The 25,166-nt window shown below is 60.8% G+C and overlaps 4 protein-coding genes across 8 annotated transcripts; 3 read left to right on the top strand and 1 right to left on the bottom strand.

Annotated features, from left to right (window-relative positions):
* Positions 1-299: 299 nt before the first annotated feature.
* On the top strand, positions 300-3,053 carry CPLANE2 (ciliogenesis and planar polarity effector 2). Of its 2 annotated transcripts, XM_038159604.1 has the most exons (6): positions 300-918; positions 1,061-1,137; positions 1,269-1,356; positions 1,496-1,620; positions 1,712-1,851; positions 2,739-3,053. In XM_038159604.1, the coding sequence occupies exons 1-6, from the start codon at positions 573-575 to the stop codon at positions 2,965-2,967; spliced, it is 1,005 nt and encodes a 334-aa protein (XP_038015532.1). In that variant the 5' UTR covers positions 300-572; the 3' UTR covers positions 2,968-3,053. The 2 variants fall into 2 exon arrangements, with proteins under 2 accessions (XP_038015532.1, XP_038015533.1); XM_038159605.1 differs by lacking the exon at positions 1,269-1,356 and having other exon boundaries at positions 304-918; positions 985-1,137.
* Positions 3,054-3,960: 907 nt separating this feature from the next.
* On the top strand, positions 3,961-16,346 carry EPHA2 (EPH receptor A2). Of its 2 annotated transcripts, XM_038159985.1 has the most exons (18): positions 3,961-4,935; positions 4,979-5,152; positions 7,354-7,421; positions 7,861-8,524; positions 9,211-9,366; positions 9,461-9,793; positions 9,907-10,031; positions 10,316-10,475; positions 10,753-10,852; positions 10,958-11,013; positions 11,092-11,217; positions 11,301-11,483; positions 12,030-12,091; positions 12,200-12,409; positions 12,663-12,812; positions 13,038-13,231; positions 14,279-14,434; positions 15,785-16,346. In XM_038159985.1, exons 1-18 carry the CDS (start codon positions 4,749-4,751, stop codon positions 15,888-15,890), a joined length of 3,210 nt encoding a protein of 1,069 aa, XP_038015913.1. In that variant the 5' UTR covers positions 3,961-4,748; the 3' UTR covers positions 15,891-16,346. The 2 variants fall into 2 exon arrangements, with proteins under 2 accessions (XP_038015913.1, XP_038015914.1); XM_038159986.1 differs by lacking the exon at positions 4,979-5,152 and having other exon boundaries at positions 3,961-4,600.
* A 1,853-nt stretch (positions 16,347-18,199) lies between these two features.
* Positions 18,200-23,533, bottom strand: CLCNKA (chloride voltage-gated channel Ka). Of its 2 annotated transcripts, XM_038160048.1 has the most exons (19): positions 23,256-23,533; positions 23,049-23,177; positions 22,813-22,941; positions 22,574-22,713; positions 22,407-22,484; positions 22,238-22,316; positions 22,042-22,167; positions 21,847-21,931; positions 21,677-21,778; positions 21,106-21,190; positions 20,861-21,022; positions 20,707-20,776; positions 20,219-20,329; positions 19,892-20,105; positions 19,678-19,811; positions 18,926-19,017; positions 18,764-18,847; positions 18,570-18,656; positions 18,200-18,395 (listed from the first exon to the last, which is right to left on the bottom strand). In XM_038160048.1, the coding sequence occupies exons 1-19, from the start codon at positions 23,371-23,373 to the stop codon at positions 18,357-18,359; spliced, it is 2,064 nt and encodes a 687-aa protein (XP_038015976.1). In that variant the 5' UTR covers positions 23,374-23,533; the 3' UTR covers positions 18,200-18,356. The 2 variants fall into 2 exon arrangements, with proteins under 2 accessions (XP_038015976.1, XP_038015977.1); XM_038160049.1 differs by lacking the exon at positions 23,049-23,177.
* A 267-nt stretch (positions 23,534-23,800) lies between these two features.
* On the top strand, positions 23,801-24,930 carry HSPB7 (heat shock protein family B (small) member 7). 2 transcript variants are annotated; one of them, XM_038160051.1, is made up of 3 exons: positions 23,801-23,990; positions 24,075-24,208; positions 24,427-24,930. In XM_038160051.1, exons 1-3 carry the CDS (start codon positions 23,936-23,938, stop codon positions 24,610-24,612), a joined length of 375 nt encoding a protein of 124 aa, XP_038015979.1. In that variant the 5' UTR covers positions 23,801-23,935; the 3' UTR covers positions 24,613-24,930. The 2 variants fall into 2 exon arrangements, with proteins under 2 accessions (XP_038015979.1, XP_038015978.1); XM_038160050.1 differs by having other exon boundaries at positions 24,072-24,208.
* Positions 24,931-25,166: the final 236 nt, after the last annotated feature.

Here is a 25,166-nt window from a genome sequence, read left to right as displayed (position 1 = left end):
TGGAAGCACTGGCCGTTGGGAACCCCAAATCCCGGCCGGGCTGGGAGCGGGGGATGGGGACCTCCCAAAATCCGCATCACCAGCGGCGCTCCACGCGCCCCCACTCACCGCGCACGCGCAGCTGCGGATGGGCGTGGTCCCCGCAGCGCCCCGCCTGTTTTCGTGACGTCACGGCGAGGCGGAAGCGGCCTCAGGTGAGCGGCGGGGCCGCGTCTTAAAGGGCCCGCGCGGGAAAATTGGTGTGGGGGACAAGGCGTGGGGGGATTCGGGGGGCAGCGGGCCCGGGGAGGGGACAGGGGCTGGGTCCTGCCCCTCCTAAATGCTGTGGGGGCACGGGGCCCGCTGGGGGCAGCACAGACCCCGCGGGGGTGGCAGGCACCCCACGGGGGAGTGCAGGGACCCCGTGTGGGGCTGTGAGGGACACCCTGGGAGGGTGGAGGGACACTGAGGGGGACAGGGACCCCAGAGTGGGGCACAGGAACCGGAGAGGGGCAGGGAACCCATGGGAAGGCGGTGGGACCCTGTAGGGGATTGCAGGGACCCCAGAGAGGGGTCAGGGACCCCATGGGGGGATGCAGGGACTCCATAGGGAGGGCACAGACCCCATGGAAGGGGGGCAGGCACCCCACAGAGCAGTGTCAGGGTGGTTTTGGGGACCCCATGGGAGGATGCTGGGACATGGCGGGTGTTTTAGGGACCCGATGGAGGATTTAGGGGCCCTGGGGAGGGTACCCCTGGGGTGGGGTCAGAAGGAGACTCGCAGTGACCCCATGGGGGAAGGGGGGCTCTTCGCCGTCCCCCAGGTTTGGGGGCCCATGGCAGAGCAGGACTGGGCGCTGGAGCCGGGCTGGCTCCTGTCCCCCGCCGGCCGCCCCTACCTGGACTCCATCCTGCACAAGAACCGGCGGAGAGTGTTCGGTGCGTGCCCCCCCTGCGCCCCCCAGGCGGGCTCTCAGCCCCGCCATGACCCCGAGCCCTCCCCAGGTCTGCTGGAGCGCCCGGCGCTGCCGCCCGCGCTGGCTGTCCCCACGGTCACCTACAAACTCTTCCTGGCCGGCAGGAGCGGCGTCGGCAAGACAGCGCTGGTGGCCTGGCTGGGGGGGACCCCCGCGCCCCCCGCCCACCACGAGACCCTGGGTACGGCCGGGGGGGGACCTGGAGGTGACAGTCCCGCTGTCCCCGCAGGCATCGAGGCCACCCCGGCCACCACGAGACCCTGGGTACGGCCGGGGGGGGACCCGGGGGTGACAGTCCCACTGTCCCCGCAGGGATCCAGGCCACCACGAGACCCTGGGTACGGCGGGGGGGCACCCGGGGGTGACAGTCCCGCTGTCCGAGGCCACCACGAGACCCTGGGTACGCCCCGGGGTGTCCCGGGGGTGACAGTCCCGCTGTCCCCGCAGGGATCGAGGCCACCCCGGCCACGACCAGACCCTGGGTACACCCCGGGGTGTCCCGGGCTGTCCCGGGGGTGACAGTCCCGCTGTCCCCGCAGGCATCGAGGCCACCACGCTGTTCTGGCCGGCCAAGCCCCGCGGCAGCGGCCGCCCCGTCCTGTTCCAGCTGCACCTCTGGGACTGCGGGGACGGAGCGCTCAGGAAGTTCGAGCACCTGCTGCCCGTGAGCGGGGGACGCGTTCTGGGGCGGGGGACGCGTTTTGGGGCGGGGGACACCCCCAGGAGCCCGCGGTGAGGGGTGTCCCCGTGCCCAGGCCTGTAAGGAGGAGGCGGACGCCGCCCTGTTCCTGTTCTCCTTCACGGACCGCGCGTCCTTCGAGGAGCTGCCAGCGCTCATGGGCCGCGTGCTGGGCCCCGGGGACCGCCACCTCGTCAGGGTGGTCGTGGGCACCAAGTATCCTTTTGGGGGTCCCCAAAAGTCACCCCGTGGCGGGGAGATTGCACCCCCGGGGCTCTCAGCGCTTGGCATCGCAGGGGCTGAGAACGGCACACCGATGGATTCCCGACCCCTGCCGATTTTCACGGGGTTTCGGGGTTTTTCTAGGTGTTCCTTGACCCCCCCCCACCCCAAAATGGGTTCGCACCCCCAGATTTCTCGGCATTTGGTATCTCAGCAGGCTGAGAATGTGCACAAATGGTTACACCGATGGGCTCATGGCTCCTGATTATTTTTAGGGGCTTTTGCCACCCTAAAGGAGATTTTTGGGGTGTTGGTGTCTCCCTTGACCCTATATCCCCCTCCCCAGTCAGGTTTGCACCCCCAGATTTCAAACCACTCAATACCTCATTGCGCTGAGAACGTGCAACACTTTACACCAATGGGTCCTCAACTCCCATTGATTTTTTAGGGGGTTTGGGGGGGTTCTTTGAGTCACAACTCGCAGTTATTTCCAGGGGGTTTTGGGGGGATTTTCGGGGTCTCCCTTGATCCTGTGTCCCTCCCCGGTCAGGTTTGCACCCCCAGATTTCTCAGCACTTGCTATCTCAGCAGGCTGATAACGCGCAACCCTTCATTGCGCCCATGGATTCGCAATCCCCATTCCTCTTCAGGTGGTTTTGGGGGGATTTTTCAGGGTGTTGGTGTCTCCTTGACCCCGTGCACCCCACACAGCCGGGTTTGCACCCCCAGATTCCAAACCACTCAGTCCCTGGGCAGGCAGATAACGCTCCCAGCTGGTCTCACCCATGGGTTCACAAGTCCCGATGAACCTCGGGCGCTTCTGGGAGGATTTTCCGGGGCGCTGCTGTTTCCCTTGACCCTGTGTCCCCTCCCCACCCCAGATTCGACCTGGCCCCGCACGCGGCAGTGACGGAGGGGGACGTGCGGGCCTTCGAGGGGGCGCAGGGGCTGCGGGTGCTGCGGGCAGGGGGCTCCGCGGGGGCCGGCGGGGCGCGGCCGGGGCTGGCCCGGGTCGCCCCCGTCCTGGACGCCCTGGTCGAGGAGCTCTGGCGGCGCGACCAAGTGACCGCCGGGGTCACCCCGGGGGACACGGGGGACACCCCCACCTGAACCCCCTCTTGGGGCGGCTTTGGGGGGTGGGAGGGGTAAAACGGTGGTTTTTTGCTAAAATCAGTGATTTTCTATGGAACAGATCATGGGTGGCCTGACTTGTCCGATTTGGGGGGGTGGGGGGTTTGGGGGGATTTGGGGTACTGGGGATTTCGGGTTCTGGGGTCATGAAGATTCGGGGGTACTGGGGGATATGGGGTGCAATGGGATCATCAGGAGGTGGGTGCTGCAGATCCTGGGGGATTTGGGGTTCAGTGGGATCATGGAATGGGGTGCTGGGCCTGTTGGCAGATTTGGGGTGTTGTGGATCCTGGGGATTCTGGGCTCTGTGGGTATCGGGGGATGTGGCTGCAGAGGGATCATGGGAACAGGGGGGCAGGATTTAGGGTGCTGTGGGATTTGAGTTGTTTTGGGGTACTGGGGGATTTGTGGTGCTAGAGGTGAAGGGATTGGGGTGCTGTGAGTGCTGCAGAGATTGGGGGTGCTGTGGGATTAGGGGTGCTATGGAAGATGCAGGATTTGGGGTGCTGCAGGATCATGGGGACAGGGCTGCTGAGGGATTTGAGGTGCTGGAATTGATGGGATTAGGGCCCTATGGGATTTGGGGTGCAATGAATGATCCAGGGTTTGGGGTGCTGTGGGATTTAGGGTGCTGTGGGATTTGGGGTGCTGTGGTGATGGGATTTGGGGTGCTGTGGAATTTGTGGTGCTGTGGATGATGGGATTTGGGGTGCTGTGGGATTTGGGGTGCTGTGGGATTTAGGGTGCTGTGGTGATGGGATTTGGGGTGCTGTGGGATTTGGGGTGCTGTGGTGATGGGATTTGGGGTGCTGTGGGATTTGGGGTGCTGTGGGATTTAGGGTGCTGTGGTGATGGGATTTGGGGTGCTGTGGGATTTAGGTGCTGTGGATGATGGGATTTGGGGTGCTGTGGGATTTGGGGTGCTGTGGGATTTAGGGTGCTGTGGTGATGGGATTTGGGGTGCTGTGGGATTTGGGGTGCTGCGGGTCCATGAGGACGGTGTTGCTAAGGATTTGGGGCGCTGGGCCCCGAGGGGCCCGGGCTGTCCCCCCAAACCGGTCCCCCCCAAACCCCCCAGTATCGAACTGGTGGGCGGGGGGCGTGGCCGGTAGTAGCCGCGTGGCCACGCCCCCTGCAGCCATTGGCTGCCGCCCCCCCGCCCTTCCCACGCCGATTCATGAATGAAAGGGGAGGGGGCGGAGGGGGGGCGCGTTCACCCCTTCGGGGCCGGGCCCGGGGGGGTCCCCGCGGGGCTGCGGGACCCCCGAACCCCCTCCGGCGCCGTGCCCCACCCTGGGGGGGTTCCCACAGCCCCCTCCCCTCCACCCGGCCGCGTCCCACCCTGGGGCGCGCGCCCTCCCAGCGCCGTACTGGTGCGTACTGGGAGCGGCTGCTGCGCCTTTAAGAGCGGGCGTGGCCGGTGACGTCAGCGGGGCATGAATGAACAGGAGCGGGCGCGCGGCCCCGCACCCCACTCCCCCCGCACTCCCCGCGGGGCCGCCGCTCGTGGGGCGCGCCCGGGACCCCCAAAACCGCCCCGCCATGGCGGGCACCCCCCCGGGCCTCACCCTCCTCCTCCTCACCGCCCTCAGCCCCCTGGCCGCCGAGGAAGGTGAGTCCCCCACTTTTTTTTGGGGGGGGGGGGAGTACCCCGAAACTCCTTTATTGCGGGCACCCCCAAGGGCGGGGTGGTTTTGGGGTAAATTCGGGTGGTTTGGGGGGAGCTGAGGAGTCGGGGAGCGCTCCGAGGGTAAAGGGTGATGTGGGTTCCCCCTTCCCCCCGCACAGTTTGGGGTGCGGTGGGCAATCCGCAGGTGCCGGAGCGCGTTTGGCGGGGGGGGGGGAAGGTTAAAATCAGGGGAAAAGTCGAAATGAGGGCGGAGAAGTTTAAATTAAAAGGGGAAAAGTTCAATAAAGGGCGAAAGTTAAAGCAATGGGGGGCAGTTAAAAAGGTGTATGGGGGGGAAAAATACCGGGGGGGGGGGCAGCTAAAATGGGGGGACAAATAGAATAGAGGAGAAAGAAATTTATGTTGGGAGAAAAAAAGCTAAAATGAGGCAAAACCCAAGAGTTGGGGCAACTTTTCCCATGCCGAGCGTCCAACCGATGTGCCGGGGCCGGGTCCTGCTGGGAGCCCCCAAAAGAGGCAGGCACAGGGGTGAAGGTGGAGGGGATTAAAAAATTAACCTCCCAAAAAGGGGAAAATCACCTTAAAATGGAGCGTTTCCCATGGGTGGTGCAGGGTCGGGTAGGATCCGGCCAGAGAGCTGGAAAACAATGTCAGGAAAATCCCAAAAAATTGCTGGGAAAAAACAAGCAGCGTGTCGGCCTCCACCTCACAACCCTTCCCCCAGTGATTTTGGGGCTTAGTTTGGCAGGGTTGGGCAAAAGAAAAAGGGGAAATTCACTTTTTCGTGTATACCTGGAAGTTTTTAGGATTGAGTTTCTATAAACTCAGTCTGACGGCTTTAATCCGTCGCTTTTCGAGGGTAAAGTGGAAGAATCCAGCCCCAAATGCAAATAAATCAGAGGCTGGGATGGAAAATACTTCCTGAAAACTAAAAATGGGGTAAAAAACCCTAAAATGAGGACTTTTGGAAGTGCTGAGGGAACACCAGAGGGGGTGACCCTGTGGCAGCTGTGGGATTTGGGGTGTGCTCCCAAAATGCTGTTTCCAAGGAGGGAATACTGGGATTTGAGGTTTTTAAAGTGCGTGGGGGGAAAGGGAAAGTGGTGGGATTTGGGGATTTTGGGAGGATTGGTTCCTCTTGGGGAGATCCAGTGGGATTTGGGGTGAGCTGAGGTGGGGAAGAGGTTAAAGTGGAGGGAATGGAGCAGGATTGGGACTGGGATGGGATCAATTTTGAGATTATGATTGGGGTTCAGACTGAGATTGAGGAGGAGATGAGGTTGGGAGGAGGATGGGGAGGGGATGGAATTCATTTTGGGATTGGGATCTCATTAAAGCTGAGGCAGGGATGGGATTTGGACGGGGACAGGAATGGGAGCTGAGGGGATGGGATTGGGGTTCACTTTGGGAATGGAAGGGAATTCGGATTCAAAGATTGGGATCGGGACAGGGTTAGGGCAGGGACAGGGACGAGGATGCAGCCGGCATGGGATTGGGGATGGGACGGGGCGCCGCTCCGGGGCTCGGGGGTGGCGCTGAGGGTGGTGATGGGGCTGGTGGCCACATCACGGTGGCACTGGAGGTGGGGGCGGCCGTGGCCGGGTGACGAAGGCGACGGGGAATTTGATGATGATGATGATGATGGTGGTGGCAGTGGCGGTGGGTACAGGTGACTCCCGGGACGGGGCTGCGGCCCCGGCGCTGTCCCAGGAGCTCCCGGCGCTGCTGCTCCCCCGGCCCCGGGACTGTGCAGAGCCATCCCCGGGCACCGGCGGGGAACCCCCGCCCGCTCCGGCTCTGGCTCCGGCAGCTTTCCGCTCTCCGGAGGCTCGCGGGGGGGATTTCCAGCCTCAGGAAAACCGGGATATCCGCCCCGGCATCCTTCCTGACCCCGGGCACGGCGCGGGGGGGACGCTGCAGCCACCCGCCTCCCCCCCCAGGCAGGTTCGGGGCCGCCCCAGGCAGGTTTTGGGGTCCCCCCCAGACCGGGCCCTCCCGGGACACGCCGCGAGCCCGTCCGTGCTCAGCCTTGGCAGCCGGGGGTCACATCCGTCCCGAAATTGCCCCGTCCCGCCGGACCCATCTCGCCGCTGAACCCGGGCGTCCGGGCACATTCCTGGGGGGTGATTCACCGGGGGGCCCCGCTCCCTCTCCGGCCTCCTCTTCCTCCTCTTCCTCTCCCTGCGCTGGATCCGGCCGCCGCCCTCGGCGTGCCGGGGCAGGTCCCGCCGGGCCCCGCGGCTTCCCCGCCTCTGGGGGCGGCCCCGGGGGGCTTCTCCCAGCGTAATCTGCCGGGAACGGGGGGGATCCGTGGGTCCAGGGGACACCTCTGGGGCCTGGGACTGTTTGGAAGTCCTGGGGACATCCGTGGCTCTTGGGGATGTCTGTGGAAATGGGGTGGATCTGTGGGTCCTGGGGGTATCCAGAGGTCTTGAGGACATCCGTGGAACCTCCTGGCATCTGTGGGTTCCAGGGATATCTGTGAGTGCCCAGGACATGCAGGGGGCCTGGTGGGGCATCTGTAGGTCCCAGGGATACCTGTGGGTGCCCAGAACATCCAAGAATTTTGGGAACATCTGTGGATCCCAGGAGTTTTTGCACATCCTGGGGACTTCCATGGGGGACATCCGTGGGTCCTGGGGGACAGACATCCAAGGACAAGAGGGGTGTATTGGTGGCACCTGCAGGTCCTGGTGGCATCTGCTGACGTCCCTGTCCTCTCTCCTCTCCCACAGTGGTGCTGCTGGACTTCGCCAAGGCACATGGGGAGCTGGGCTGGCTCACCCATCCCTACGGAAAAGGGGTGAGCACCCATGGATCCGGCATCCGGCCGTGCTGGCCAGCACCAGCATGGGGAATGGGGACAGCCATGGGCGAGCTCCATGGGAATGGGACAAGGACATCTTTGGGGACCTTCACAGGAATGGGGATGAGGGCATCCATGGGGGTGGCGAATGGGGACCTCCATGGGAATAGAGACATCCGTGGGGATGGGCCTGGGGGCGTTCATGGGAATGGGGACGGGAGCATCTGTAAGGGAGGGACCTCCACTGGAACATCCCACGGTCATGAGGATCTCCATGGGCATAGGGACAGGGACACCCATGGGGTTGGAGACCTCTGGGATGTGTCTGGGCACCTCCATGGGAATGGGAACAGGGGGAACAAGATGAGGACAAACCCACCTGTGGGGACAGTGCCTCAGTTCCCCTCCATAGCCCCATTTCTGTCTCTGGCGACAGTGGGATCAGCTGCAGAACGTCCTCAACGACTCCCTGATCTACATCTACTCCGTGTGCAACGTCCTGGAGGGCGAGCAGGAGAACTGGCTCCGCACCAACTGGATCTACCGCGGCGTGGCCCAGCGCATCTTCATCGAGCTGCAGTTCACCGTGCGCGACTGCAACAGCTTCCCCACGGCCGGCGGCGGCTCCTGCAAGGAGACCTTCAACCTCTACTACGCCGAGTCCGACGTGGATTACGGCACCAACTTCCAGAAGCGGCAGTTCAGGAAGATCGACACCATCGCTCCGGATGAGATCACCGTGCAGGAGGATTTCGCCGCCCGCAACGTGAAGCTCAACGTGGAGGTGCGGTCGGTGGGGCCGCTCCGCAGGAAGGGTTTCTACCTGGCCTTCCAGGACCTGGGCGCCTGCGTGGCGCTGCTCTCCGTGCGCGTCTACTACAAGCGCTGCCCGGCCGTGGTGCGGGGCATGGCGCGCTTCCCGGAGACCGTGGCCGGCGCCGACTCGCAGACCTTGGCCGAGGTGCGGGGCGCGTGCGTGGCCGAGGCGGTGGCCGAGCAGGCGCCGGCCCTGCACTGCAACGCCGACGGCGAGTGGCTCGTGCCCATCGGGGAGTGCCTGTGCCGGGCCGGCTTCCAGAGCCTGGGAGACACCTGCCAAGGTATGGACTGCGCTGAACTGAGGGGGTGTCTGAGGATGGGCCAGCTTGGGGCGTGCCTGGGGTGGGATGGGAGGGAAGAGGATTGACCCCAAAATTCCCAATCCTGGCTCCTCAGCCTTGAGTGGAGTGAGTGTGAAAGGGTTCAGCTGGGAGAAGAGTGGGGCAGTGACTGCAAAAATGAGGTGAAATGCCTGAAACATTCCTGATTTGGAGTTGGAGAAAAGAGGTTTTGGCTCCAAAATTCCCAGCTCTGGGTCCTCATCTTTCAGCATCACCAGTGTAGTGATGATGTGCCATCACCAGTGTAGTGATGATGTAGTGAGAGCTCAGACACATGAAGGGTGTGCTTGGAGGATCCCAACAAAGTAGCAGCTGCAAAATAAGATTAAATACCCTAAAATTCCCCATTAGAGCTGGAGAAATGAGATGCTGGACCCAAAATTCCCCATTCTGGATCTTTCCCCTGCAGTGTCACTCATGCAGTGAGTGCAGCAGGGCTCAGCCAGGAGGGAGGTGGTTTTGGGGGGCTCCCCAATCACAAAGAAGCTGCAAAATGAGGTGAACCCCCCATAACTCCTCTCTGGGTGCTTGGGGGGTGCTTCCCCCCTCACCTGCCAGGTGCTGATCCCATGGATGGGGAGCAGATTTGGGATCTCACTGGTGTCACTTTGTGTGTCCCCCCCCAGCTTGTCCCCCTGGCACCTTCAAGGCCACAGTGTCCTCAGGGGGCTGCCAGCCCTGTCCTCCCCACACTCTGCCCGCCCCGGCCGCCGCCGCCGCCTGCCCGTGTGAGGATGGATTTTTCCGGGCCCCTGAGGACCCCCCGGAGCATCCCTGCACCCGTAAGTCACCTCCGGAGGGGAACACCGCGGTGTCACCTCACTGAGGTGACACGGAACCGCCCTGTCCCCTGACCCTGCCCTGTGTCCCCTGCAGGTCCCCCCTCGCCCCCCCAGGCTGTCACAGCCCTGGGGTTGGGGGCCACGGTGCAGCTGCGCTGGGCCCCCCCGGCCGACCCTGGTGGCCGCGAGGATGTCACCTACAGCGTCACCTGCGAGCAGTGCTGGCCCGAGAGCGGCGAGTGCCGTCCCTGTGACGGGGGGGTCCGGTTCTCACAGCCTCCCCGGGGGCTCACGGGGACAGAGGTCACTGTCACCGACCTGGAGCCACACGTCAACTACACCTTCACCGTGGAGGCCCGCAACGGGGTGTCCCCCTCCAGCCACCAGCGCAGCGTGGCCAGCGCCACCATCAGCGTCAACCAGACGGGTGAGGGGACAACAGCAGCTCCCACACCTTTCCTTCATGGAGGGGACACTTCTGTGGTGTCCCTGTCCCCCATGGGAACACCTCAGTGACATCCTTTTGTGTCCCCATGGCAGAGCCCCCCCGGGTGACATCAGTGAGCCTGGATGGACGGACGGCCACCAGCCTTGTCCTGTCCTGGACGGTGCCACTGCGGCAGCAGAGTCGGGTCTGGAAGTATGAGGTCACCTACAGCAAGAAGGTGACACAGCCTGACACCTCCATCCGTGTCACCTCCATCCTTGCCCCCATCCCTGTCACCTCCATCCCTGCTTCATCCATGTCACCCCTCCATCCCTGTCACCTCCCCATCCACGTCACCTCTATCCTTGCCTCCGTCCGTGTCCCTCCCATGTTCATCCCTCTAGCCATGTCACCTCCATCCCTGCCCCATCCATGTCACATCCCCCACATCATCTCATCTTTGCCCCACCTATGCCACCCCTCCCTGCGTGTCACCCTAATGTCACCCTGCCATGTCCCCAGGTGGATGAGAACAGCTACTCGGTGCTGCGCTGCGAGGGCACCTCTGTCACCCTGCCCAAACTGTCCCCAGGCACCGCCTACGTGGTTCGGGTCCAGGCTCTCACCGCCGACGGCCACGGGGCCTTCAGCCCCCAGCACGAGTTCGAGACCCTGCCCGAGGGTGAGGAGGGGCTCCAGGGGGTGTCAGGAGTGCAGGGGGGGGGCTCCAGGGGGTGTCAGGAGCGCGGGGTGGGGGCTCCAGGGGGTGTCAGGAGCGCGGGGTGGGCGCTCCAGGGGGTGTCAGGAGTGCAGGGTGGGGGCTCCAGGGGGGTGTCAGGAGTGCGGGGTGGGCTCTCCAGGGGGGTGTCAGGAGTGCGGGGTGGGCTCTCCAGGGGGGTGTCAGGAGTGTGGGGTGGGCGCTCCAGGGGGTGCAGGGCTCACCTGGATGGTCCCCGCAGGTTCCGAGGCCATGGCATCGACCACCGTCATCGCTGGCAGCATCGCTGGCGTCGTCTTTGTCGTCGTCCTCTTGGCCACTCTCCTCTACATCCTCCGGCGGTAAGGGGACAAAGCCCCCCCAAAAAAATCCCCAAAATGTCATTGTCCCACCACCACGTATGGGCGAGGGATGATCTTTTGAGACAAAATGCTTCTTTTCCGCAGGAGGAGGAGGTCACGGCCGCGGCAATCCGCTGAGGACGTCTACTTCTCCAAGTCAGGTGAGCCATGGGACAGTGGGGACAACAGGGATGGGCAGGGGGTGACAGGAGTGCTGACCCCCTCCTTGACACCTCCAGACCAGCTGAAGCCCCTCAAGACCTACGTTGACCCCCACACTTACGAAGACCCCAACCAAGCCATGCTCAAGTTCACCACCGAGATCCCTCCATCCTTCATCACCCGCCAGAAGGTCATCGGCGCCGGTGCGTGGCTTTGTCTCCCCAGAGACACCCCAAAATCAGGGTGGGACAGGGAGGCTAAGGGTGCCCCACGTTTTTTGGAACAGGTGAATTTGGGGAGGTGTACAAGGGCACCCTGAAGCGCGGCAGGAAGGAGGTGCCAGTGGCCATCAAGACGTTGAAGGTGGGGTACACGGAGAAGCAGCGCGTGGACTTCCTGAGCGAGGCCACCATCATGGGACAGTTCTGCCACCACAACATCATCCGCCTCGAGGGCGTTGTCTCCAAGTGTGAGTGTCCTCTGTGTCCTGTCCCCACAAAAAACCCACCCCAACCTCCCAGCAAAACACTCCCAAAAAAACCCAGGGTGTTTTGAGCAACGGCGCAAAGGGGAATTTGGGGGACTTGGGTCTTTTTGGGGGATGAGGTTGGGATTTTTTTGGGGAGGGAATTCAGGTTTATTTGGAAGGTTTTATGGGGAGCTTAGAGGATTTTTGGAGGAGTTGGGGGAGTTATTTTGGGGTTTTGGCTGTATGGTTTTTTGGAGTCTGTAAGGGGGTTGAAATTTTTTTGTTGTTTTGGTAATGTTTAACAGAGGTGACTTTTTGGGGAGTTGGGGGTCTGGGGTTTTGGGGGAATTGGGAGGGTTTGGGTTTTTGGGGGTGGTTGAGGTTTTTTGTCATTTTTGGGGGGTTGGGTTTTTTTGAGAGGTATTGGGCATTTGGGGGTTTAAGGATTTTGGGAGGGTTTGTGGGAGTTAGGGGAGTGACTTTTTTGGGGCTTGGAGGGATATTTTTTGGTGTTTTTACCTATTCTGGAGTCTTTCTTTTGTACAGACAAGCCCTTCATGATCATCACGGAGTACATGGAGAACGGGGCGCTGGATAAATTCCTGAGGGTAGGTGACACGCGATGGCAGCAGCCACGAGGTGGTGGAGCCTCCAACACCCACCAAAGGAGGGGGGACAACAGGTGGATTCCAGGCTGGATTCTCCCCTTTTCCCAGGAGAAAGAAGGCGAATTTGGCATCATCCAGCTGGTGGGGATGTTGAGGGGCATCGCCGCCGGCATGAAGTACTTGGCCAACATGAATTACGTCCATCGGGACCTGGCTGCCAGGAACATCCTGGTGAACAGCAATCTGGTGTGCAAAGTGTCCGATTTCGGGCTCTCGAGGGTGCTGGAAGATGACCCTGAAGCCACCTACACCACCAGTGTGAGTGTCACTGCAGCAGGGCGGTGGCCAGGGAGGGGGGGCTGGCTGGCCATGGAAGGGTGGCTGGCCAAGGTGAGGGGGTGGTTGGTCATGTTGGGGCAGTTGTCCAAGGTGGGTGATTGTCCGTCATGGTGGTCATGGTGGGGTGGTTGAACAAGGTGGATGATAGTCAATCACGGTGGCCATGTTGGGGTGTTTGAACAAGGTGAGGTGGTTTTTTGGGGGTGCAGGGTTGACCCCAATGTTGCTGTAGGGTGGGAAGATCCCGATCCGTTGGACAGCACCCGAAGCCATCTCCTACCGCAAGTTCACCTCTGCCAGCGACGTCTGGAGCTACGGCATCGTCATGTGGGAGGTGATGTCCTACGGCGAGCGGCCCTACTGGGAGCTCTCCAACCACGAGGTGAGTGCTCACCCTCCACCACCACCACCAGCATTTTGGGAGACATTCAAGGCCAGGTGGGCCAAGGCTGGGATCAGCCTGGGGCGGTGGAAGGTGTCCCTGCCCAGGGCAGGGGCTGCAATGAGATGAGCTTTAAAGTCCTTCCAACCCAAACCATTCTGGGATTCTGTGAATGAACGCCTTTTTTTGGGGGACCATCCCTGACCCTCCTCGTCCTCCTCGTAGGTGATGAAGGCCATCAACGAGGGCTTCCGCCTCCCCGCGCCGCTGGACTGTCCCTCGGCCATCTACCAGCTGATGATGCAGTGCTGGCAGCAGGAGCGCTGCCGGCGCCCCAAATTCCCTGACATCGTCAGCATCCTCGACAAACTCATCCGCGCCCCCGAGTCCCTCAAGGCACTGGCAGATTTCGACCCTCGGTGAGTGCAGCGAGTGCCAGGATGGGGTGGGGGGCAAGAAGAGGGAGGGGAGCAGTTGCCCAGAGCAGCTGTGATTGCCTCGGGATCCCTGGCAGTGTCCAAGGCCAGGTTGGACCGGGCTTGGAAACTCCTGGGATAGTAGAAAGTGTCCCTGCCCATGGCAGGGGTGGAATGGGGTGGGCTTGCTTTAAGGTCCCTCCCAGCCAAACCAGTCTGGGATTCTCTGATTGTTGCACATTTTTGTGTTTTCTATCATTTTTTTTGCATAATTTTGTTTTAATCTTCTCATTTTGTTCATCATTTTTTGCACTCTCATGGTGCTGTTTTGGGTTGGGTTTTGCATCTCTGCAGTCCCTCGTTGCTTCTGGCATCTCCATTTCTGCATCATCTTTTGGTATTTCCCCATTTTCACATTTCCACTTTCTGCATCACAATTTCATCATCTCATTTCTGCATTCATTTTTTGTCATCTTCCCATTTCTACATTATTTTTCCATCCTTCCATTTTCATATAATTTTTCGCATCCTTCCATTTCTGCATCATTGTTTTAACCTTCCACTTTCACATCATTTTTCACATCATTTCATTTCTGTGGTGTTTTTGAATCATTTCAGGTTTTGGCATTATTTCCCCTTTCCATTTCCGCAGAATTTCTCATCTTTCCATTTTCACATTATTTTTTACATCTTTTCAACTCGTGTCATTTTTCCATCCTTCCACTTTTGCATCTCTATTTGCCACCCTTTCATTCCTGCACCATTTTTGCACCTTTCCCTTCCTGCATCATTTTTTGCACTGTTTAATTTCTGCAATATTTTCGTGTCCTCGCCTTTCTGCATCATTTTTTGCACCTTCCCATTTTCAGTGTTTTTTGCACCTTCCATTTTCACATTTTTTTTTTACACCTCTCCATTCCTGCATAATTTTTTGCATTGTTTCCTTTCTGCATCGTGTTCACACCCTTCTGTTTTCACATCGCTTTTCCAGCCTTGCATTCCTGCTCCACTTTTTTTGCATCTTTCTATTTCTGCCTCGTTGTTCCGCAGGGTGTCCATCCGGCTGCCCAGCACCAGCGGCTCCGAGGGCGTCCCGTTCCGCTCGGTCCCGGAGTGGCTGGAGTCCATCCGCATGCCGCAGTACACCGAGACCTTCATGGCCTCGGGCTACAGCACCATCGAGAAGGTCCTGCAGATGACCAGCGAGTGAGTCCCTGTCCCCGTGCTGTCCCCGTGGCACTCCCAGACTGTCCCCACCCCACTCCCCTGCTGTCCCTAGGATGTGTCCCCGCACCGTCCCGATCCCTCCCCCCCAATCCCGAGGGACGGGGATGTGCTGGGAACGGAAACCACTTCCGTGGCCTTGGTGGCCCAAGGGACGGGATAAAATTAGATGTTCCTTGGCCGGAGAGGGCAGGATGAGCTGTATCCGTCCATCTGTCCCTCGGGATGAGCCATGTCCATCCATTCCTTGGGATGAGCCATGTCAGTCTGTCCCTCCCTCGGGATGAGCCATGTCCATCCATTCCTTGGGATGAGCCATGTCAGTCTGTCCCTCCCTTGGGATGAGCCATGCCCATCTATCCGTCCATTCCTCGGGATGAGCCATGCCCATCTATCCATCCATTCCCCGGGATGAGCCATGTCAGTCTGTCCCTCCCTTGGGATGAGCCATGCCCATCTATCCGTCCATTCCTCGGGATGAGCCATGTCCATCCGTTCCTCGGGATGAGCCATGTCCATCCATCCCTTGGGGTTAGCTATGTCCATCTATCCATCCCTCGGGATGAGCCCTATCCATCCATCCCTTGGGATGAGCCATGTCCATCCATCCATCCATCCCTCGGGATGAGCCGTGTCCATCCATCCATCCCTCGGGATGAGCCGTATCCATCCATCCATCCCTCGGATGAGCCGTGTCCATCCATCCATCCCTTGGGATGAGCCGTGTCCATCCATCCATCCCTTGGGATGAGCAGTGCCCATCCATCCATCCATCCCTTGGGATGAGCAGTGCCCATCCATCCATCCATCCCTCGGATGAGCCGTGTCCATCCATCCCTCCCTTGGGATGAGCCGTGTCCATCCATCCCTCCCTTGGGATGAGCCATGTCCATCCATCCATCCATCCCTCGGATGAGCCGTGTCCATCCATCCATCCATCCCTTGGGATGAGCCGTGTCCATCCATCCATCCATCCCTTGGGATGAGCCGTGTCCATCCATCCATCCATCCCTCGGGATGAGCCGTGTCCATCCACCCATCCCTCAGGATGAGCCGTATCCATCCATCCCTCGGGATGAGCCGTGTCCATCCATCCATCCCTCAGGATGAGCCGTATCCATCCATCCCTCGGGATGAGCCGTGTCCATCCATCCATCCCTCGGATGAGCCGTGTCCATCCATCCATCCATTCCTTGGGATGAGCCGTGTCCACCCCCATCCACCCCCCCCGAGGACGCTGCTCCTGGCTCCCCCAGGCCCGGCCGTGGCCGTGGTGCCTGCAGCCCCCCCTGCCCCGCTCCTGACTCCATGTTCCCGTGCTCCCCTTTCCAGGGACATCAAGCGGATCGGGGTGCGGCTGCCGGGCCACCAGAAGCGCATCGCCTACAGCCTGCTGGGGCTGCAGGAGCAGGCGGGGGCCGGGGGGGCCCCGGGCTGAGCCCAAACCCCCGGAACGCCACGTGAACCCCCCCTCCTCCCCGAGGGGTTTATTTATTATTTCTGTAATTATTAAGGGTTTTTTTATAGTGTTATTGATATTGTCCCCGTGCTTGGGGATGAAACGGGTGCTGCCCCTTCCCTCCCCCCTAAAAAAATGAAATTTCAAGCTTGTTTGGAACTGGGGGAGGGATTTTTCTTCTTATTTTTCCCCCACATTTCAAGAAAAAAAGGGCTCAGTCCCAAAACTGATTTATTTTTGCTTTTTTCTCCCTATTTATTCCTCTCCCACCGGGTTTTTGGGTGGTTTTTTTGTCCTTTATCGCTGATCTGCCAGTGTTGCCTTGTATTTTTTAACCTAATTTATTCTATTTTTGTATATTTATTGTGAGGAATTAAAGGTCGTGTCAGGTTTGGGAGAGATAAAAAGGGGGAAATAAAAAAACCTCAGCTCTGATGCTTTTTTTCCCCCCCTTTTTTCATGGATTTATGGGGATTTTTGTGGGGTTTTGAATAAAAATATGTGCTTTTTGGTTTTCTAGAATATTGTGTTTTCCCACTGGCTCACAGAGACTCACAGAGGGAATTTGGGGGGCAAAGAGAGGGGATTTCCCCTAGATTTTAGGGGTTTTAAGAGCATTTAAAGGATTGTAAGAGGGTTTTAAAGGGATTTTTAAGGTGTTTTAAGGATTTTTAAAGGTTTTGGGGGGCATTAAGGGGGAGTTGAGAAGGTTTAAAGTTTTGGGGGGTTTTAGGCATTTTAAGGTTTTTTAAGGAATTATCAGGGTTTGAAAGGGGGGTTAGGGGCTTTAAAGGGGTTTTAAGTTATTTTTTAGGGAGGCTTAATGTTTTTTAAGGGTTTTATTTAGGGATTTTTTTGGGGGGTTAAGGGGGCTTTTAAAGTGAGGGGGTTTAGGGGTTTTAGTGGCGGTTTAAATGGGTTAAAGAGGATTTTTTAAGGGAGTTTAAGTGAGTTAAAGAGAGTTTTTAAAGGGGCTTACAGTTTTTAGGGGGTTATCAGGGGTTTTAAGGGGTTTCACACGGCTCCTGGAGCGTTTCCCAGCCGGGGCCCCTTTCCCCAGCAAAACCCAGGAGGAATTTGGCCTTTTCATCGCCCGCCGCTCCCCCGAAGCCAGAGCCCGGCTGCCCGGAGCCTGCAAATGACGGGGTGGGAAAACGCCGGAACAAGGCTTGGACCTTTTCTTCTGCCCCAAACCATAATAAGGGCCGGCTGGGGGGCGAGGGCGGGCCAACATCGCGCTGCGACAGCCGCGGCTTTGGGGGATTTTCACCCCTTTTGGGGCATTTCGGCCTGGGGGTGTCACGCGTCCGCCGGGCTCGAGCGCGGCTCCAAGGCCGGGGCTCCCGGGAGGGGCGGATCGGGGGGGACACCCCGGGAGGAGTCGGATCGGGGGGGACACCCCGGAGGGGTCGGATCCGGGGGGGACACCCCGGGCTGGGTCGGATCCGGGGGGACACCCCTGGAGGGGTCGGATCCGGGGGGACACCCCGGGAGGGCGGATCGGGGGGATACCCCGGGCTGTGTCGGATCGGGGGGACACCCAGGGCTCGGCCGGATCGGGGGGGACACCCCGGGCCGGGCCTGGCAGCCCCCGGTCGCCTGTGTGCCAGGGCGGGGCCGGGCAAGGAGCCCACGGGCTGGGGACGCCACGGGGAAACTGAGGCACGGTGACAGCGGGGCTTCTGGAGGGACGGGCAGGGCTGGGGGTGCTGCTCGCTGACCGCCCACCCAGCCAGCCACCCCGGGCGATCGGGGGCTGCGGACCCTGCCCCGCTCCCCTCGCTCCTCCCGTGGGTGCCGCCGCCCAGCCCCGCTCCCAGCGCCCAGCCCGGAGCCCAGCCCAGCTCCTGCCCCACTTTTGGGGTGTCTCCCTGGCGCTGACCCCGCTTCACCCGTCCTGCTCCGGGCCCGGGCATGCCCGCCCTGCCCAACCTGCCCCGCCGCGCCTAATTAACCCCCCAGGCTTAATTACGGCTTCGTTAGAGCCCGATGCGCCGCCCAAACCCGCTGCGCCCCCGTCCAGGGACACCGAAGAGCTGGGGGGACTCGGCCCCCTACTCCCCGCGGATTTCGGGGTCACTAAACACCCACCCCCTGATTAATTGCAGTGATTAAAATGAGGATAATTATGTGCTGATAATTTTAGAAGGGGGGCACTTCAGTGCATGTCCTGGGCAGTTTTGGGGTGATTTGGGCGGTTTTAAGGGTTGTTGTTGGGTTTGGGAGGGGGTGACCCTCCCCAGAAGAAACCAGCAGGGCTGGAGAAAGAGGAGGAGGAGGAGAGGGAGGAAGCACTGATGGGTCGATGGTTTAATGCACAACACGCTCTGCCAGAGAACCGATGCCCCCAGCCCAGACCCCCCACACTGCTGGGGGGGTCAGGACTCCCCCTCTTTTCATGGGGGACGTCCGTGGGGAGGAGTCCCCTGTGGTCCCAAAGCGTCATCACTTGGGGTTGGCGAGGTCCTCGATTGCTCTCCGCAGCTGGAAGGGGACAGAGGTGGTGGGACAGGGGCTCTCCCCCCACTTTCCCTTCTCCTTTCACCCCCTTCTCCCCTCATTACCCCCATTTTCTCTTCCCTTTCCTGCCCCCTTTTCCCCCCTTTTCCCCCCTTTTTTCCCCTTTTTCCCCTTTTCCCCCCTTTTCCCCTTTTTCACCTCTGCCCTGCTCACGGCTCCCACCAGCTCCCCAGAGCGGGTGACAAAGACTCGCTGCAGCTTCAGCAGCTGGAAGAGGTGATAGGCCTGGGAAAAGGACAACAGGGACACGTGGGGACATGCCCCCTCACCGTGTCCCCTCAGTGTGACACAGACCTGGGGGGGCTCCCAGGACACGTTTCACGCCCCCAGACCTGGTGCAGGGAGGTCCACGGGGAGAACTGGAGCATGATGGGCTCGATGGCGCAGTCGTCCCCGAGTGTCCCCACGTTGGCCAGCTTGTGGAAGGTGACACGTTAATTTTGGGGTGGAAAAGCAGCTTTTTGGGTGTGGTAGGGTGCCCCCATCCCATTTACCTTCTCCCCTTGGGGGGCCTGAGGGTGCTTGTGGCTCTGGAGGAAGGTGACCAGCTGGGACCTGCTGACGGTGCCCACCAGAGTGAGGGACCCTGGAGAGAGGGGACAGCATGGGGACAGTGGGAATAACAGGGGAGGTACTGGGGACACCTAGGGGACATCCCATGGGGACAGCAGAGTGATGGTATGAGGACAGTATGGGGACAGTATGGCAAGATCGAGGGGACACCCCCCAGGGACACCATGGAAACAGAATGGGAATATTGAGGGAACAGCATGGGGACACCGAATGGGATGGGGACAGCATAGACACAGTACAGGGACACCACGGGGAGGATCTGGGAATGACATGGGGACACCACGGGGATGGTCTGGGAATGGCATGGGGACACCTTTGCGATGGTATGGGAATGGCATGGGGACACCATGGGGATGGTCTGGGAATGGCATGGGGACAGTATGGGAATACTGAGGTGGCCCTCTGGCAATATTGAGGGCACAACATGTGGACACCATGGGAGCAGGACAGCCTGGGAATATCAAAGGACACCCTAAGAGCAGTATGGGGACACTGCGGGAACACCCCATAGGGACAGCGTGGGCAAGGCATGGAGATGGTGTGGGAATATCAAGTGGGCACTGGGGGGACACCATGGGGACAGCATGAGGAGACACAGAAGGGCCACCCCAGGGCCAGGGACTCACTGGCCATCCCCCATGGTGACAGTGACCCCCCAGGTCCCACATCCCACCTGTGCTCTCCACCACGGGGTACTCGGTATCAGCAGAAGCGTCCAAGGCCACCAGCACCTCCTGGAAACCGTCCCCCTTGGCCAAGGCCACCACCCGGCGCTCCATGAACTCCTCCACCATCACTCGGTAGGAGCTGGCGAGCACAAAAGCCCCAAATTTCCATCGTTTCCTGGAGAACACCCCCAAAACGTGGGGTTTGGGGCGGGGGCTTACGCGATGTGCCGGCTGCGGATGGGGGGCAGGTAGGGCAGCTTCTTGACGATGATGCCAGCGTCATAGAAGGATGGTTGGTTCTTCTGGCTGATGGCGTTGGCCACCAGCACGGCCAGCACAGTGGGCAGGAGGTGGCTCAGGTGCCCGGTGGCCTCGCACACCAGCAGGGCCGTGGACACCGCGTGGGTCACCGAGCCCGCGAACGCGGCTGCGCCTGCCGGGGAGGGGCGTCAGGGGATGGGGATGGGTGTCCCCCTGCCCGTGGGGGTGTCCCCCACCCGGGGGTGTCCCCCTGCCCGTGGGGGTGTCCCCCACCCCCAGACTCACCAGCCAGAGCGTAGCCAGCAGGAATAATGGGCCGTGGGGGTCCCTCTGAATGGAGCCCCCGTGGGAAGAGCAGGGCCACCACCTCCCCCATCAGGCGCCCGATGGCTGCTCCTAAAATTGGGGGAGGAGGGAAGGTGGGGAGACCCCCGGAGCCCCCCCAGAATGGTGGAGGTAGAGGTGATCACCCTCCTGCAGATGTTCCAGAGCTGGATGTACTCCCCCTCTCCAGGGCTGGGTACACCCCCAGTATCCCACTCCAGAGGCTGAATGAACCCCCTGCACCCCTCTCCCGGGCTGGCTGTCCCTCCTATGTCCCCCCCAGCCTGGCTGTCCCCTCCAGCCTGGCTGTCCCTCCCATGTCCCCCCTTGGCCTGGCTGTCCCCTCCAGCCTGGCTGTCCCTCCCATGTCCCCCCTTGGCCTGGCTGTCCCTCCCATGTTCCCCCTCAGCCAGACTGTCCCCACCATGTCCCCCCAGCCCCCGACTCACCATAGATGAAGATGGGCATGAAGTACCCGGCTGGCAGGGGTAGGGTGGTGGCCAGGATCAGCATCCAGAACTGGGGGGACAGAGGGGGGTGGGGGTCAGCCCATGGGGACACCGTGTTGGGGGACACACCCAGAGACTGGGGAGCCATGGTTACCTTCATGAGCAGGAAGAAGGTCAAGGTGCCGTAGATGGTGGCAGAGGGATGGTCCCATTCCTGCCAGAGCCCCCCAGGCTGGGCCGCCCCCGAGGCATTGGCAGCCAGCACGCCCCACGTGCGGTTGTCAAAGAGGGAGATGAGATATTCCTTCATGGTGAGCTGGACAGATGGACAAGTGGACACGCTGAGCCCCTGCTGGGAGGTTTTGGGGTCCCCAGGGAGCCCCACGTGCCCCCACTCACCCTGGAGGCCATGAACTGCCCCAGCCCGGGCGGGAAGGTGACAGAGGCGAGGAGCAGCACCATCAGCACTGTGTACACGGGTTTGCTGCAGGGGGACACAGGGGCTGGGTGCGTGGGGACAAACAGACAGACGGACAGGGGCGACCCAGGGACCTGGGGTGGATGGGGTTAGTGGGCAGGGTGCATGAGGGGACATCGGGGCACCCAGGGTTGGTGGAGGGGACACATGGATGCACAGGGTGGATGGGGGGCATATGGGGACACTTGGGGTGCAGGGAGGGGACACAGGGACACTCAGGGTGCATGGGGTGGATGCATGGATGGCCAGGGTGCACAGGGTGGACATACGGACACTCAGAGCAGGTGGACAGGGTGCCGGGGGGGGCAGACAGGGACACCCAGGGTGCACGGGGAAGGACACAGGGACACCCAGGGTGCTTCATGGGAGGCACGCAGACAGCCAGGGTGTATGGAGGGGACACAGGGACACGCAGAGCCTGCACGGCACGGACACACGGACACAGTGGGTGCAGGGTGCAGACAGACAGATGGACGGATGCCCAGTACGGACTCGGTGGCCAAGAGCTTGGCCGTCAGCCGGTTCTTCTTGACGGCCACCATCATCCAGCGCTGGCAGAAGAGATAAGCACAGGCCACGGTCCCACAGATGGTCCTGTGAGGAGAGGGCAGGTAGGGCACAGACAGAGCACAGACGGCACCCCAAAACCGGACCCTCCGTACCCCAAAATCAGAAAAAAGAAGATCTCCAGGAAGTCGAAGGGAAAATCAATCTTGAGGTCACTCTTAAAAACAGCGGCAATGGTTTCTGGGAGGGGGGACAGGAATGAGGGTGTGGGTTTGGGGGTAAGCACCCCAAAAATGTCCCGGGGGAGGGTAAAGGGGAAGAAGGAGCACATCCTGCCCACCCCGCCTTGCCTTGCTCGCTGTTGAACACGGCCAGGAGCCGAAACATGAAGGCGCCGCAGGTGGCGGCGAAGAAGCCGCGCCAGTAATCCCTCACGGCAAAGTGGGGGGACATCACCTCGATGCTGAAAAGCACCCCTGGAAAAACGGGGAAAGGGATCAGGGCGAGGTTTAGGGGTGCCCAGGGTGGGATTAGGGGGGTCCTCACCGCTGATGGGTGAGCCAAAGACTGTGGCCACCCCGACGGCTTGAGCTGCCACCAGCATCTCGTGCTGCTTGAACTTGTTCTGTAAGGTGGGGGGAGTTAGGCACAACCCCAATTTTTTGGGGGTAAAATCAAATCCCTCCATTCATTTTTTGGGCCGTGGCACCCCCACCTCATATTCCCTCGTGACCGTGGTCCTCATCTTCCCCAGATAGGCTGCGGCCATGGCGGAGAGGTGGACATAGGGACCCTGGGGGGACACAGTGCTAAGCGGCCCCCCCCACCCCAGCACCAGCTGAAACCGCCGGGGATTTTGGGGTTCAGAAGGGGCTCCCTCACCACTTTGCCAAGGAAGAGGGTGCTGCCGCACGTCAGGGTGCAGGTCAGCCCCACCACCTTGGCTCCGAAGTTCTGGATGGCCAGGTAGTCCTCCAGCACCACACCCATCAGGATGGTCTTCAGCTCCGGGATGCCGGAGCCTGGGGGTGGGGTGGGGGGCAGGATCAAAATTTTAGGAGTCCCCCATTACCAAGGGGGCGTTTTAGGGAGCCAGGGAGGTCGGGGTGCAGCCGGCTCACCTCCGGAGTGTGGGGTGATGCTCTGGGAGAAGCCGGTGGAGAAGGCGGCCAGTGCCGTGGGGAACAGGGTCCACGAGAGGTACTTGAGCACCCCGATGTCCCCGATCTCTCGGTACAGCCACGTGTGGGCTGGAGGAGGGGTGTCAGGAGGGGAGCTGCACCCCCCGAAAGACCCCCCCTGTCTACTCGGTGAGGCCCCAAAAGCCGGTGGGACCCCCGGGGTGCCCCTCGTTTACCCGCGTGGAGCCTGCTGATGATGATGTCCATGGTGAAGCTGATGGTGGCCATGAGCACCCCCAGAATGAAGAGGAAGTACCAATCCTCCCCGACGCGGAACAGCTGCCGCCTCACCCACTCCAAGCACCCTGCCAGGGGGGAAACAGGGTGCTGACCCCCCAAAAACCCCCGCCCCCAGAATCCCCCTTTTCGGGTGGGGGTCTCACCTCGGACCCTTCTCCGGGCGGTGGGGCAGGGTCTCCAGCTGTGCTCCGACACCAGCACCCTCTCCTCCTCCTCCTCTTCCTTCTCCCCCCGCAGCCCCCCGGGGACAGGGCGCTCCATCCCGGGGAGGTTTCAAGGGACCGCACCCCCTTTCTTGTAGCACCCCTGACCCGTCCTCCCGCCTCGGCCTCCGCTGCCCGACTGAGTTTGCGAACGAGCTCATTAAAAACGACCTTGACGAAGCCGACGGACCCGCTCGGGCCGGAGCGAGCCGGGTTTCCTCCCCCCTCCGCCACCCTCCAGCTCCCAGTCCCGACGTACATCCCGCGGCGGGGAGGATTTAATAAGTATTTTAATTAATTATCATGATTATTCTTTAATAATAGGCATCGCATTCCATGGCGTTGAGCTGGGGGGGGAACGGAGAGGGGAAAAATTTCCACCGTCTCCGGCGCAAGACCTAAATTTAGCCGGTTTTACGAGAGGTCTGGCAGGCGGCCGGGAGCCTTAACGAGGCTTTAAAAAGCTCGTCAAGTCGAAATATCCCGAAATAACCGATCCGGCGTCGCCTTCGCCGGGAGGAGAACGAGGAAGGGGGTTCCGCTGTTCCCCCCGGCGGGAGCTGGGGGTCGCAGGTGGGGACAAGCGGTGGCTGAAGGCGAAACCCTCGCCCGCCGGCACCATGGAGCTTTTCGGGAGCTTTGTCCGGCCCCACGGGGAGACCTTGGGGTTCCCAGGTGAGTTTGGGGCGCACCCGGGAGGCGTTTGGGGGGGCTCCTCGGCAAGCCGTGGCTGTGACCCCCCCAAACCCTGCCCAGCAGCTCGCCCCGGTAACACGGGCGTGGTGAAGACCCTGGGGAACACCTATCAGTTCACGGTGGACGTCAGCGACTTCGCGCCCGAGGACATCATCGTCACCACCTCCAACAACCAGATCGAGGTGCACGCCGAGAAGGTGGGTGCTCCTTCCCTTCCCTGCTCACCCCCAAAGCGGGGGACCCCAGAATCCTCACTGGGGGTGTGGGGACTGCCCAGCTCTCACCCAATTCCCAAACAGCTGCAGCCACAACCCCAGTGGAGTTTAATTCACCATTAATTAATAATGGGGAATAATGAGTCCCCGTTCCACTTGCACCCCAAAATCGCCTTTTTTCACCCATTTTTTTCTCCCAGTTGGCCACGGATGGCACCGTCATGAACACCTTCACCCACAAGTGCCAGCTGCCCGAAGACGTGGACCCCACATCCGTGTCGTCCTCGCTGGGGGACAATGGGATGTTGACCATCCGGGCTCAGCGCCGGCCAGCCAAGCACTCCGAGCACGTCCAGCAAACCTTCCGGACTGAGATCAAGATCTGAGGGGTCGGGGGGCTCCTTTCCCCCCCTCTCCTTTCCCTCCCTTGCTAACTAAATAGGTGATTTGGGAAGGCGGTGGGATGTGGGGTAGGGAATGGGAAGGCTCCCTCCAGAGTGGGGTCAGACCTGTGCTGAACGCATCCCGTCACCCACCAGAGAAATTCCAGAGGGGAGTCCCAGCTCCGGCAATTTTTAGCTGGCGCGTGTTGAGGGGGGAGATCCAGCGTGCCAAGAGTCCTGCCGGGAGCCAGGTTCCCTTCCCAACCCTCTGCCAGAGCTTGTCTTTGTATATAGAGCTTGGGATAAATTATTGAGAACGTCCGACTGCCGCCTTCTCCGTTTTTTTGACGTTTCCCTGATGCTTTACCCTCAAAAAGGGGCGCGGGTTCAGACCCGAGGGGTGTCTCGGTAAGGGATATTCTGCCATCCCGACAAAAACCCGCACCAGGAGCCGCTCGGGCGCCCGCTGCCCTGTTTATTTCCAGCCCGGGGTGACTCATTTCTTCCCCGAAGCTCTATTTCAGAGCCATTCCCTCAGCTGTCCGGCTGCCGACCCA

This window comes from Motacilla alba, chromosome 21 (assembly GCF_015832195.1).
Source record: "Motacilla alba alba isolate MOTALB_02 chromosome 21, Motacilla_alba_V1.0_pri, whole genome shotgun sequence".
NCBI lineage: Eukaryota > Metazoa > Chordata > Aves > Passeriformes > Motacillidae > Motacilla > Motacilla alba.
This window is presented reverse-complemented; position numbering and strand designations above follow the sequence as displayed.